The sequence below is a fragment of the Psittacula echo genome (genome assembly GCF_963264785.1).
Source record: "Psittacula echo genome assembly, chromosome: 5".
Classification (NCBI taxonomy): Eukaryota; Metazoa; Chordata; class Aves; order Psittaciformes; family Psittacidae; genus Psittacula; species Psittacula echo.
The window spans coordinates 80,642,316-80,657,173 of record NC_137739.1 but is presented as its reverse complement, the minus strand read 5'-3'; the positions used below and the strand labels follow the sequence as shown (position 1 = coordinate 80,657,173).

Below are 14,858 nucleotides of genomic sequence, written 5' to 3'. Positions count from 1 at the left end.
ATTTTATTATTTATACTTTACTGCCATAACAGCATCTTTCAGAATAGCAGCCTCAAAAGCATTTAACTGCTTTGACTTCATCAGACTCATGCGAAACACAGAAGTGTTACTTTTCCATTTTATTGGCAAGATGTAAGAAAGCACAAAAACGAAGCAGCTTAACCAACTGTCTCATAAGAAGAGTTAAAGACAAGTATCAAAGTATCAAGTATCCAAGTATCAAAGACCTCAGTCTTAAAGCCATTAAAGTCAGAAAACTTGGAAATAGAACACGTAGTCACTGCAGTGTTGTTTGAAGTGACAAACAAAAAATTCCATATTCTTCTTTTCTTCCCTTAGATAAGAATACAACATTATTTTATTTACTGTCATGACAGAGACAAAACCACAACTTTCCATAACTGCAGTCTGATGTGAAATAGAGAAAAAATTTTACGGCAGCTTTGTTATTGCCAGCACACATGTTGCTGTACTGCTGTAGTATGACTTAATGACTTGGAAATGAATCACTTTGGGTAAAGGCTATCCAGAGTTCATTCTAGTTTCAAGCAAACAGCTTTTAAACTGTATTTGTCACATGCAGGAGTTCTGGAAGATTGAATGCAGCATGGATCCCGTACACAGTTTTCTCTTTCATTTCTAACTTGCCTCCAACAGAAAATAAGCTAAGGCACAGGCTTATTACAACTGCAGGCAACCTGTACCTTCATGTTTCACTGACACTACTGAATTAAACACATTACCAGTAAAAAAAATGCTAGTACCAAATGATCAAATGACCTATTTATTATAATTAGATTGGGAGGGAGGGGGCACTTTTTCCACCTCTTTACATGGTACTGTTGCTGGAATGACGAAATTGGCCTCCCTGGAAAGGTTGTGACCTTCTATAAAGGACAAGAGCCCAATAAATAAAGAAGAAAAATGTAATTTAGGACTCAGCAAAAGCAGAACTGCTGATTAAATATTTTTACAGAAGTATCTGTTCTCATTCCAAATCTCAGTGGTCACTGTATCACTGTTACTGCTATACTACGTGCCTACTAGCACATATTTTATTACAAAAAAATCCTTACAGAAGAAACTAAATTATAGGTATGCAGCATAGCCAGTAGTCAAAAAGTAGTACATTCTGCTGGTCTTTCAAATGAGTATACCAGCATTTCTCACAAAAAAAGAAGTGCCTCAAGAGAGGTCAAATAAAACATACGAGGAACAAGACAAACAGCTTTCACATATCAAGTTCTCACCTCTTAAAAAATAAGTTTTGAAAAGTCTTCTAGATTTTTTCCAGTATTATAATCCCACATTTTCCAGGAAAGTTTTGCAGAGAGTTGCAAATACTTTCTACCAGTAACACTTTTTCTTCACAGATCACAAGTGGGATTCAGAGCACAGGTAAGAACAGTGCTGGGAAATGGCATAAGGACTACAGTAAACTTAACAATAGATTTGTACTATTTTGAGGATTTGCCACTATGGACGTACATCATAATGTCAAAAAAAAAAAAAAAAACACCAAAACACAGCAGTACTTGTCTTCAAAGACATGTATATGTCTTTGGTATATACTACACATTTTAATGGCCTAAAAACATGGTCTCAACCATGGTCACTGCCTTCTCATGTTAATTCCTTCTATTCCATACAGAATATAATATTTCTAAAAGTACAATAAAAAACTCAGACACCATTTTTTAAACCTGGTTGCAATTGCATCAAGTGTATTTTCCCTGCATGGGTAATAATAGCATTAAGTGCAAGAAGCAAAAAGGGAAGCCAACTAATCTCTTTCCATTGATGCTCATGCTATTAACCAGACTGCGCCCACCACCACTTTAATTGCCTCTTCACTTAACATGCTCTTTCACTCCATCTTTATTTTCTATCATGTAATCTGCCCACTCTCTCCTGCAGTGAGATGATACACATTAGTCTTTCTGACATATCAGTTAAAGATAGTTAGTTTCTGTGTTAAGAATCAGTTAAGTTTTGAAAACATAACTAGGAAATAAACCAGACCCAATTAAAACATTACTTTCTGCTAACTCAAGATAAAGTTTATCTACACCTACCTATGTCAGATGTCACACAGTTTCACTTTTTAATTTTTTTACAGATTTTTAATAGGCTTGAAAATTTGAATCTCCTGATCCTAACACTTTGCCTACAAAACTAGTAAATGAAATTCAATATTAATCAACTAATAACTGTAACAAGCTAGTACAAAACAGTTATACTCCAGTTTTAACCCTGACTTGACTAACAAAAGCAGCTGCATTTAGTGAACTAAACCAATGCTTCTGATTAATGTCTTCCAATATTTTCAAGCTAATAGATGACACCTTCACAACCACAAATATAAATTTCCAGATTTCAATTAATGTATTAGTAGTGGAAAATTAAATAACAGGCTTCCTTGATTTTTCAAATCTCAGTTTATTTCTTAACTCTGACTGAATCAATCATTTAAATGACATGACAGGATAAACCTGACACGAAGAACACATGTCTCAGTAACATTTATCAAAAGCTGAGTTAGTTTTTCAGCACACTCAGCTTTCAGATGCTCATGTCTTTACTTCTGGCAATTCACATTTTTAAGACTTGGACAACAATAAATATATATTAATATGCTTATTAAATTTAGAAATAAATATTAATTTGATAGTCTAAAAAAGTGAGATACACTAAGCAAATCTGAAAACCTACTGGTATTTTTTGAAAAGAGCATAGTTTTGAATAGCACAGCATAGAATAGCATCATACTATTTCAGTTGGAAGAGACCTACAGCAATCATGTAGTCCAATTGCTTGACCACTTCAGAACTGAGCAAAAGTTAGAGCATTGTATTAAGGGCATTTGCCAAACATCTCTTAAAACACTGACGTGCATGGGGTACCCTTCTAGGAAGCGTACTGCAGTTGCTTGAGTTTTAGATTGACAAGCAGGTGAACAATTAAACAGTTTCACTTATACAAGGAGTTCCTAATATAAAAACTGAGAATGAACACCCTGTTCACATCAAAGAATTACTTACCTCTAACACACTCTATCACCTTGGGCCTTTGAAGTTTAGATTTCGGAGACGGAGAGTTGAATCTCAGATATGGTGCTTTCTTAAGTGTGCTACGATGGCCCTGGTAAATCGGTTTCCCATAAACTTGACACAGATAGCCTTCATTCTGTACCACTGCACATCTATTCACAGATCCCTGATACACACCGAAAAAGAAAACATTTATGTTTCACGGATGAAAATTTTACTGTGTCAGTAGTGCTGCAAAAGTCCAGAGGGAAAAAAGTAATACGTTCTGCAACAAGCAGCATATATATCAAGCACACATGAAAACATATATGCAACGATACATACAAGAAGCTTACTAACAGCTGAACAAAACAGCAGGTACTGAATAAAGCAAATTTATAACAAGACAATGAATTCTACATTATTACACACTCTTAGCTTCAGCTCCTACAGCACGTGAAAACAAGGACAATTCTGACAACAGAAATCCACAGGACAGGGCTATCATTTAAAATTATTACAGTCACACATGGAAACAATTTCTCACATGAATACTGCAATCTAAAGCAAACCCATCATTACAAAAAAAAGCAACCAACTACTTGGGAACTCACATCTGCCTTTTTTTTGTTCCTCTGCAAATTTTCAGAAGAAAAGTTAGTTCTAAACCTTTGTTTGCTTGTGTTCTCTTCCACTGGCTTCTGTAATGGCTTAGCTGCAGATAAAGGCTTCTTTGTTGAGCATCCTTGAAGTTTGTGAGATTTTGCTCTAACTTCTTCATTGGTCTTCATATCCTTAATGTTTTGGCCTCTCTTGATCCATGGGACCTTTTGATCATATTTCATTTGTTCCAAATCATTTCTTGCCATTTCAGCCTAAAGATAAAACATAAATACAATAAAAGGAGATTTTTATCTTCAAGGCTATCAGAAGAAGCCTGTGGATAACTTTGAAGTTCTGAGAAATGGCCTGTTCTTCATGTTAGCCATGTGACTGTGACTAGTGATTTTCATTAAGCTATTGAAGTTTTAAAAGAGAGGTAAATATTTTATTATAGAACACTATGTGCTAGTAATAATAAGCAGTTTTCTCATGTTTTCAAGTTGCAAGTGAATGGTGTTTAACTATTGACATGAAAAAAACAATACAAGGTGGAAAACTATAATGCAAAAACCTGAACTCATTTTTCCAGCCATACCTGGATTTCTAAACTGATTGCTTTAATCCACTCATCCACAGTGTTTCTGATACGAATCTCTTCCAATACATCTCTGAAATAGAAGAAAGAACTTTTAAGGTCAGTGCTTCTTAAATTGCACAGATTTGTTCCTGGGAAAGTACTGACCTATAAACACTATAAAAAGAGACACCCAGAACACAGATGGCAAGATTATGTACCAGTACAGTCTTTCTAAAGGGCACTAAACATAGACTATTCGAGTTTCCCAAACCTGTATCTGTTCTCATGTAATGCCACCTGCAAACCCCACCCCCCACTGGTATGTACTAACATTATTACAAACATCTACGAAAAAGTGGCAGCCATGTGGCTGTTCCTTCTTTGTGACCAAAAACTGAAAAAACAGGGCAACAAAAATATTCCAACACAAAAGACACAAAGCAGATGAAAAAAATTACTTCTTCCTCTAAAAGATAATGACAGCAGATGTCTGAAAAAAAAATCTTTACATGAAGAGAATATTCACCTTCCTCAGAAACTCAAGATTTAGTTGTATTCTAATAGAAAAACTTTCATTATGATTCAAGTAGGAGTATTAAACACAACTAACAAAGCAAAAGCTCAAAAGCCAAAGATCTGCTGTAGGATGACTAATTCTGTAACATTTACAGGCTTATGAAGCCTCTTCTGTTCTGAATAATGAAATTACCCTTTAATTTTCCTATTAATGCAAGTTTCTCTACAAAAAGCTAAAAGCTATAACCTCATTGTTATGACAGCAAGATAGTTTGTCAAGATGATAACAGTCTCAGAATCCAGATTTACCAAGAACTAACAGCTATCTGTCAATAAATATGCATCAGGAGGGTCAAAAAACATTTGAAATTCAAGAGCATCACCTAATGATTGCTAAGAGTCAATAAATACTTTTTGCAGGGAAGTGCATGGGTTCTTCAACACACAGAATTACAGAAGAAAAAAATAAGAGAGGTGATAAAAGTGAGTACACACAATAAGTAGTCACACAAAGCACCAAATTATAGGGTCTAACCTGTTTGTAGTCAAGGCATTAATAAAGGTATACATGGCATCTCCATCTTTTGCTTGAATAACAGCTTCCAAATTTTCTTCAAGAATTTTCTTATTGTTTTGAACTCCTCTCAAAATCCTTTCAGCATCCCTCAGTATAGATTTTGGCACTTTAACATTTTGAAGGATGGATGGTTTCTTGAGCAGATGACGTTCAGGAAGATCAGATGTAACAGCAGGTTTTTTTGACTAGAAGTGAAACAGAACTTCTAGCATTTAAACAGAGATTGTAATTCCAATTTTCTACACACTGATCAGAATTCCCATTAATCTATTATCACATCAATGCCCATTGTATGAAATACCATCCACATGTACTATAATCAACTTCAATTCCTCAAGAATGTTCAGTAAGTTGCAAGTACATTTAAAAGTCAAGCAAATGGAAAGACATCCAAAAGCTCTCAAATGCTAAATGATATAATGTATAAGCAATGTTAATGGAGCCAATAAGCATGTGAAAAGATGGAAATTAGATATGTGAAGTATCATGTGTAGATCTCTCCATGTCACATAGGATCATAGAATAGTTAGGGTTGGAAAGGACCTTAAGATCATCTAGTTCCAACTCCCCTGCCATGGGCAGGGACACCTCACACTAAACCTTGTCACCCAAGGCTCTGTCTAACCTGGCCTTGAACACTGCCAGGGATGGAGCGTCCACAGGTTCTTCTGGCAAGCCATTCCAGTGCCTCAACACCCTCCAAGTAAAGAACTTCTTCCTTATATCTAATCTAAACTTCCCCTGTTTAAGTTTGAACCCATTACCCCTTGTCCTATCACTACAGTCCCTAACGAAGAATCCAATAATGTATTAACATTAGTTAAGTATTTTCAAAAGCCTAATAAAACCCAAAGTCCTCTAAATATATGCACTCATTTGGTATGAATCAACCATAAGAAACACCAACTAATATACACAAGTTTTTAAAAACAACAACAAAATAAACCTTTCAACAGCACCATGATCCTCTCCCCGTTTCACCGATTTTCACTTTTCAGAAGAAACAATGAAGCAACTATTAGGCTTTTACTTTGTGGAATCCTCTTACTGAGATAAAAATCGAGCATATATTAGCTGCTAAACACAAAAGGAAGGAAGACAAGTACAGGGGAAATAAGGAGCCATACAGCTACAGTCCTCACATTCACTCTCACACTCCTGATGAAACCCAGAGGTCTCCCAGAAAAGTGCTTCATTTTCCAAAAAGGAAACAGAAAGAATTTAAAAAGTGATAAATGTACATAAAGAAAAAGAAACCTCAAAGCAACAAAAAAAAAATACCCAAACTTGAGTAGACTCTGAAAGCATTAACTGAATGAGCATAAAACAATCTCACAGATCACAAATCAGGTTGGGCTTCAAAGCTACCCTGTTACCAAATCAGAATTACACAAAAGTTTAGTTTCTAACATGTGTACTGCCAAAACACAACTGACATAGAAATCAACACACTTATCCCATGATCTTGGTTTTGCCTGGTGAGAAAAGGACAATAAACTAAATTATTTACTGATTTTATACAAGTTTTCATTTTAAATTTAAACTTTTTGACAAATACTAGCTCAATAAGAGATGTGAAATTTGTGAGAAAATGTAAGAAATACAGGTTCATGTTCAATCATAAAATAATGTAGACTTGCTGGTTAGACACACATCAGGAAATGGTAAATATATGAGCAGTACAAGCTATGTCCACTTGAGACAGCAGCTTTTTGCCTGACATTTTTATTATTCCCACAAGGTTTGGGGATTGACTAAGACAAGTCAAAGAACAAGTCAAATCTTACTTTGAGTAATGTAATCTGTACATAATATCAACCTTTTGAAAAAAGTAAAGGTATGCAATAGTTACTGTAATGTTATCTCATTGCAAGCATGTTCAGAATTGTTTCAATATTACAGTGTTTAAAAAAAAAAAAAAAAAAAAAAGTAAGGTATACCTTAATAAGATCATTTATGTCTGATTTCCGTGAATTTGCTTCCTAAAAAGACAGAAGAAAAGCTGCTGAAACTTATCTAAAGGCAGATCCATCAAGATAAAATCCAGAGTAGATATTTGATCAATTTAAATGGGCACAATGAGCTCCTTGTGAACGACTAAATTTCACTGCACACTTCTTTAGGATTAGAGCACCACCTTCTGTTCCATCACAACCTATCTCGGTTAATTCAGGCCATTAACTTCCTTGTATGACAAAGCTAGTGCTCATTTATCCTAAGCATCTACTTTCTTACTCTACAAATTTCTCAATGATGAGAAGTCAACAGCTAACTACCTAATTGACTCAACTTCACATTTGCTGAAGTCATCATCTCTGTCTTCCTATTGACCTTTTTTGTAAGAAAGAGATTTTAAGCCATTTATGTCAACTGTGTCTCTCTCACTTGCCATTTCTTCTCCCACCTTTTCCTGTTCTGTTGCCTATACTAAGGTATGCTACTCAATTAATTTTTTAGCAATAGTGGTAAGCAAATATTTGCAACATACATGGGGCACATAGCACGTGTTCTCTTACTGGTAAGAACACTTAAATTCTAAAGATACAGCAACAAACATCATGCAAAATATTTTTAGGGAAATATGTGAGCTAAAAACTTCAACCACAGAAATGAACCAATATAATCATAGCTATTGCATTCCGAGCCAATTCACAAAATGTGAATTTTCAAGTCTTTCTTCTTTCCCACCACAAATATTTACAAGAACAGAGAGGACCACACCAGATCAGGTATACCTTGCTTTCATGTGGAACCAGGGTAACAGACAGATAGAAGCCTCAATTGTTAAAAACCACCACCAAGGTGCCAGCACAGAACCACTCTAGCACCAAAGGTACAAAATCATTAGCATAAGAAACAATATAAGGATGCATGCTAGTCAATTATTTGGAAACAGCACTCTTTACAAAAACAAGTGGCAAAATGAGAAAGGAAGTAGCTTAAGTCATCCTTAGGTGACTGCAGATAAACAGAACGTTGTTCTTTCCCAAATGGGAATGTTATCTCAGCTCTGTAGCTCTAGTATCACAGGAATACAGCAACCTTAAATTAAACAAATAAATAAACCACTTTTTTTTTTTTTTTTCCCTCCTGTTTTATGCTTGTTAGAATGGCTGTAAGAGCCTCTACAGTCTAGTCCATTGCATACTCATTGAGAAATTACTCAGGCTCAATGCGCTTCCACATACAGAAACAGCAATATTTCAAGTAACTGTAAACAAATGTCAGTCTTTTTACAGAGGTGGAAGCAAGGGCAACACTTTTACTGATACCAGACCTCTAAGTTTTTCTCCACATTTTTTATTCCCCTTTACTCAAACTCTTGGTCACTCTGATAACATGGTCTTTACCTCTAGCATGTCATGCATTTTTCTTCTCAACTGGTCAAGATCTTGAAGTAAATCATCTGCTTTTTTCACTGTTTTCTCAATTGAACCGCAATTTTGGAAGCTTTCTAAAGCAGGGATTGAATCTGTTTGCAGAGCAGTATGCCTGATGGGAGAAACACTCTTGATTAAAAGTCTCCTGGCTCCTCATGTGGTCCAACAAAGTAGCCAACTGTGAAACTAAGCACTAATTTAAAGTGCAAGAATGCCAAACCTTTATATAAATTGGAATCTGCTTTTTCACCTTAGGTTTCAGACAGGTTATTGCGTTTTCTCTGTTTACCACTTAACACCTTGAGCTGTATCCTTGTATTTTCAACAGTCAAGCTACATCTAAAATTCAGATCTAACAGAGCAACATTTAAACTTTGGATACATTTCCATTTGAAGCAATTAACATTTTTGTCCATACTATCAAAAATAAGACAGTATACAGGTAGCCATTTCTCATTACATTAGTGAAAATGTGACATCAAATTACTGCCTGGAGAAAATACGTTTCAGACTGGATGACTCAGAACATTTCCACACACACTCTTAATGCTCAGAAACTGTTAGGCGAATGCTGTGCCTTCCCAACAAGGTGTTCTCATAGAGCTCCCATAAGCCCGGAGTCTCACCGACAGCGGCAGCTCCACTTTAACAAAATGCCTGTAGAGCTGGCTTCCCGACACTACTCTCCAAGCTGCTACAATGGAAGACACATACTCGCAAGACAAAAAAGTGACACCCACTGACCTCTGAGAAAGGTGCTACAAATGACCCTTAGCAACAAGCCTTCATCTACCTCCAGTATACAACAGAAATGCAAAAGTAGCATAGAAATGCCAGTGGGCCAGCGCTTCTACTTCAGGCACAGCTTTGCTAGACTCAAGGACCATGTAACTGACTCTATTACACCATCAATATCCAATACATCTTTCTCAATTTCATCAAGACAAACAAAAAGTCCTCTTCAGTTTTGGATTGTGATGTTTATTTACCTATCTCTCTCGGAATGACAGCTCATTTTATTACTGTTTAATGCTGCCTTCTTGGAATCTTCAATCTGCCTCCATGGCATTTCCTGAGAATTCAGAATGTGCTCAAGAAGTCTCCCTTCACCTAAGGCAGAAAAAAAAAAAAAGGTTAATTTTGTTCAATATATTTAATACTTTCTTTTCCTTTCCAGATATTTCCCCCCTATGCTCACTAAAGATAGTAAAAATTATTTTTAGATTTATATTTAGATTGAAATATAGATTTCTTTCAGATAGGCAAGTCACATAAAACCACTCACACTAATCTATCTTACTGTGATTGCGTTACATTAACAAAGTCAGAAAACACATAAATGAAACTGTGATGGCAATTAACTGAGTCACAGAGAAACATTCTGTCCATAATGTCACAGATCTGTTGTTCTTCCATTGTCTCGTTGCATTTATTCCTGCACCTATGGAACAACAGGAATAGGTGGCAGTTTTGTAAAAGAGAGACAGAAGCAGCATCTGAGAAGAATCTGATGTCCTTGATGACAACAGTACAATGGCTGGATCTTTTAAATGCTTTTCCTCAGTTTCAGATCCTCAAACAATTCTAAAACACAACCAGCTCAAAACCAAAAAAAGGATGCTTTATTTTTTTAATGGAATGTTCAAAACCAAGTTTTATGCCACCAAACTGTTCAAAAGCAGTAAAAGAAAATTACTTCACATTGCTTTACATATGCTGTTTTCATTACAATATCACAAAGACCCTGTGGATCCATGGTTAAGGGGAACGGGGGAGGAGAGGGGATAAATTCAACCAATGATAATGAGAAAGTGAGTGGCTTTCAAATTTTACATTATTCTATATAACCTTTCTTAAACTTGGCAATGAATGGTCATTTGATTTTTTATTTGAGAAAACATTTCAGTAAGCAATCATGTCAAGATGCTACATGTTAGATTAGTACTGTCATGAAGTCTTTAGTTAGTTAATAGTGATTTATTCACAAAACCAACCCTTCCCAAACGTACTTTCAAGTATTCTGAATATATGTACTTAAGTGCCAGAAACCCAACAGCTCAGAATAGGTGACGACCACACAAAGTAATTCCCACACCATACTATTCATGCTAGCAGAGGACAGGAGTGTCTTACAATACCTTCACTTGTGCATTTGGGAATGTTTTCCTTTTCTGTTACACAGTTTTCTTTCTTTGAGATTTTCACATTTTTTGATACAGGTTCTGGAGCATATCTCCGAGGAACTGGTGTCTTTGGAGGAGATTTTTGTGTATTAATCCCACAACTCTGAAATTGGCTTGAATATACTTCAGGAAAAACAAATAAAAAAAAAAAAAACAAAAAAACCAAACAAAAAAAGAAGTTATTTAAATGTTAACAATTTGTTTCATAGGAAAAGAAATCTACAAAAAAAAAAAAAAGCCAACATAATGAATTTTTCAAGAAAATGCAAACCATTAAAGAAGTACTTAAGAAAGCAAATAGGAAGAAAATGTCATACTTCCCAGTGCTATTATAAAGACACCAAAAAAAAAATCCCAAAAAAACCCAAAAACCCACAACAAAAAACAAAGCAAACCATACTATGAACTAGTTCATTCCAAGCTTCCACACAGATCATTTCTCAGTGACATTACTTTAGGGTAGGTCTTGGCCTCTCTTGGTGCAGACTAAGTAAGCACTTATTAAATATGAAACTCTCACTTTAAACTAGAACATTTTCAGAATATGTGGTAGATGTTTTACTGCCTAATATAATATATAACCAATGATACAGACAGAACCGTTTACCACTCATTATTGATGTGAAGTAAAATCCAATATTAATGGAAATAAAATTAATGCAAAACTAATACTGAAAATAAGATACTCAGAATTTGTCTTCACCTTGGGCAGGTGCACCACCACTGGTAGGAAATAAACCCCTCTGACAAGAAGGTACTTCATTTGTGAGCAATCGCTGTTCTGACTTTTCAGATTGTTTTGTCATGAGGCTGGAGGAAGGTTCAAGAGGTCGCTGTAAGCCACCTGTGTTGACTGCAGAGCTAATGAGATGAGACTAAGAGACAAAATTAGAAAGGATTTCTAATATATGTATTAGTTTTTTCCTCAAGTAAAACTTGTAACACGAATATATGCCATGTAATCATACTGAACAGATTTTGACATGCTATTTGAGAGAAGAGTCATTTACAACCACCTCAGAATGCAGACATGCTCGGGCATTATCCTGCCTTTCAAAAAGCACATAGGACTCTCTGAAGAAACTATTTATAATTGTTCTTAGACTTTCAATCTGACTGGATACTCACTGAATTAAAGTTTCCTCAGTTATCAAAGGTTTAAACGATTTCTTAGTAAGAATGAGAGCAATTTCACAATTTTTGCTTTTACTTTCCAGAGACACAAAAATTAGGGAGGAGAGTGGAGCAGATATCTGTAACAGAACCAGAAGTAAACCTTTTCCCAAAAAGTTCTAAGATCATGTGCTGGCCACTGGATCTTTCTTTCTTTCTAATACTAAGACATGATCCAAATTATTATAATATTAATACAGGGATACAGAAGAAATTATTAAACTAAAGCTTCTGCACTGTTACTTGGATACCTGAATATTCATTTGTTGCTCCTGTAACTTTTCTAGATGCTGAATCTGTTGCATCATGAAAGCATTCATTTGTTTTTCAAGCTCCCTGACTCTTTCATGACAGAGGGGCTTTTCATGAAGAGTCTTCATATTAGTTTGCTGTTCAGCAACATGATGCAGTTGTCTGTCTCCCTCCTGTAGCTTATGAATTAATGCTGAAACTGAGTTAACTTTTGCTTCCAAATCATTTTGAACCTGAAAGACAGAAGGAAAAAAAAAAAAGTTAAAAAAGAAGGGGAAAAACCTCAGTGCAAAAGACACGCAAGCATGAAGAGAATAAAACCTCCTCCGCACCATCATGGAATGATTTGCTTCCCAAAAGATAGAAATAAAATCCTAGTTAGCACTAATGTTTGGTGGTTTAGCAATACTATAAAATTCTTCTAAAAGAGAAATCAAATGGTCTCTGCCCATTTGCCCACTGAGCCAAATCCAAATCAGTTCTCTCAGTTATACTGGTCAGTAAGTCCGAGACTACTAACACAGAGAACACTAAGCAGACACATTCAGTCTCTCTGGCTCTACTACCAACAATTTCAGGCTGGCTCAGAACATCTACTTTTTTAAGCCAACAGAAAACTAGTATTACCACAAGCTACTTACTTTAAGAAGTGGAGCTGTAGTAGCAATTGCAGCAGCGGTTGCTGCTGCAATGGTTGCTGCAGAATCAACTTCCCTATGTGCTGATGTAGTGTCATGACCAACACTTTCCTTTTTTCCTGTGGAGGCATTTCCTAAGAGCTGTACCTTCACCTCCTTAAGTACAGGAGTATTTTGGGTTCTATAAAAAAAACCAAGTGCCTGTAAATAGCATTATTTTTTCCATATCTTCTCCAAGCAAATGATTTCCCACATATATCATTAATATCACTACTTACATAAGCATTTCTCCTTGACGCTCTCGACATCTAAGAAACAATTTTATTCTCATTTTTTAGCATGACACAAGGAATTTTTCAGGATTATGTTACAGATTTTAATATAAAAGGCACATCCCTGTGATGGGGATGGCAAAGCTCAATGCACTCGCTAGTAGCAAAGTCAACTAAATTTCGGATCTTCAAGATTTCCAGCCTATGGATAAACAGCATGTGTCCTTATCTTTCTTTAAAATATTATATGGGTTTGATGAAAACTGGGCTCTCTATCAGAGCTGATCTTGCTTGACTCTTGTATCATGAAATCATTAATTCAAATAGTCTAAACGCATTATCAACAATATGCGTAATAACCAATATACTCCAGTAAGCTCCGAATGATAAAAAAACCTGAAAACACCTTCACACACAGAAAAAGAATACTAACAGAGAACCATAAAGAATATGTTTTTTACTTACTAGCCATGCATTTTGGCAAAGACTGAGGAAATACAACATCTCTATGGAAACAAAACAGCTGAGACAGTAAGAACACCAACATACTTACTTTTGCTTTAATACTGCTCTCAAAGCTTCTTTCTGGCCAGTAGCATATTGAGAAATAACAACATCACCTGTAGGGAAAGACACAAAACATATTTTGTCCAGTTAACTGACACAAAATGTCTATTGCAGAGGCTGACACAAAGCATTATTTCAACATGCACAATTTTGCTGCAGTCTGTTGCCTTCACAAAGCATATTATTTACTGTAATAAAAAATTGCTTCCCTTCACTATGTAGCAGACTTAAATCATGATAAGAGTAAAAGCAGGCTTCACTTAACATAATTTTACATAGTATTGATGCTGTGAAACGGACAGTACCATATCTTCATAAAATCTGTGGGAAAATGCCATATAAATGGTAACTGGAGGTCAAACAACCCATTCAATAAAACCCTGCAAATTCTAAGTGTTGATACAAGCCTCCTGCAGTCACCACAAATTACAAGTTTCCTTAATACCTTTAAATTACACTAAAAGGATTGCAGGCTCTCCTTCATCCACTGTTTGCTGGGCAGAGGTAACAAACCAAGACGTGGAAGGTTCAGTGTTCCCCTGCTGCTGATTATACACAGCTAGTACACACATGCTGACAAGCCAGCTATCTGTTGCCTCTGTATGAGTAAAAGATGAAACTGAAGTATTGATTTTTTGCCTTAAACAGAGGTATTGATTTGTGTTTCTTTCCTCTACAAAGTTACAGATATCCAAGAAACCTGCAGAAGTGTATTTTCTTTAAAAGGTCTTCAGTTCCCAAACTCTGATTGAAACTGACTGGCATGTTTCTGCCATGGGAAACTGCTTGGCAGATTCAAAAGTTAAAGGAAAAAGCAGTGACAATGGGTTTTCTTAGATTCTTAAGGATTAAAAAGATACTTTCTGTGGTGTAGGTTGCATTTGTAGGATAATTACAACAGTAAAAAGCATCCAAACAAGGTGTTTCCTCTCCACACCCCAAAATTCTCTATTCAGAGGCATGAATGTTTCAGTTATCAAAAGGAATCTCAACACTGTGGTGCACTGGTAGAAGTCCCTCTCAGTTAATCAAAAGCTAGTGTACATAAGCTAGTGTAATGCCAGCAAGAACAAAGTAAAATTTGCAAAGAA

The 14,858-nt window shown here is 35.7% G+C and overlaps 1 protein-coding gene across 1 annotated transcript in view; it reads right to left on the bottom strand.

The window, feature by feature from the left end:
- KIAA0586 overlaps positions 1 to 14,858 on the bottom strand; it is a 73,687-nt gene that overhangs the window by 55,488 nt on the left and 3,341 nt on the right. The window contains exons 4-15 of the mRNA XM_080619411.1: positions 13,754 to 13,820; positions 12,932 to 13,109; positions 12,290 to 12,523; positions 11,569 to 11,740; positions 10,821 to 10,988; positions 9,672 to 9,792; positions 8,653 to 8,794; positions 7,243 to 7,284; positions 5,261 to 5,487; positions 4,228 to 4,300; positions 3,644 to 3,904; positions 3,042 to 3,216 (exon numbers count right to left, since the gene is read on the bottom strand). Of these exons, the coding sequence (XP_080475537.1) occupies positions 3,042 to 3,216; positions 3,644 to 3,904; positions 4,228 to 4,300; positions 5,261 to 5,487; positions 7,243 to 7,284; positions 8,653 to 8,794; positions 9,672 to 9,792; positions 10,821 to 10,988; positions 11,569 to 11,740; positions 12,290 to 12,523; positions 12,932 to 13,109; positions 13,754 to 13,820 (1,860 nt within the window). The remainder of the gene's footprint in view (positions 1 to 3,041; positions 3,217 to 3,643; positions 3,905 to 4,227; positions 4,301 to 5,260; positions 5,488 to 7,242; positions 7,285 to 8,652; positions 8,795 to 9,671; positions 9,793 to 10,820; positions 10,989 to 11,568; positions 11,741 to 12,289; positions 12,524 to 12,931; positions 13,110 to 13,753; positions 13,821 to 14,858) is intronic.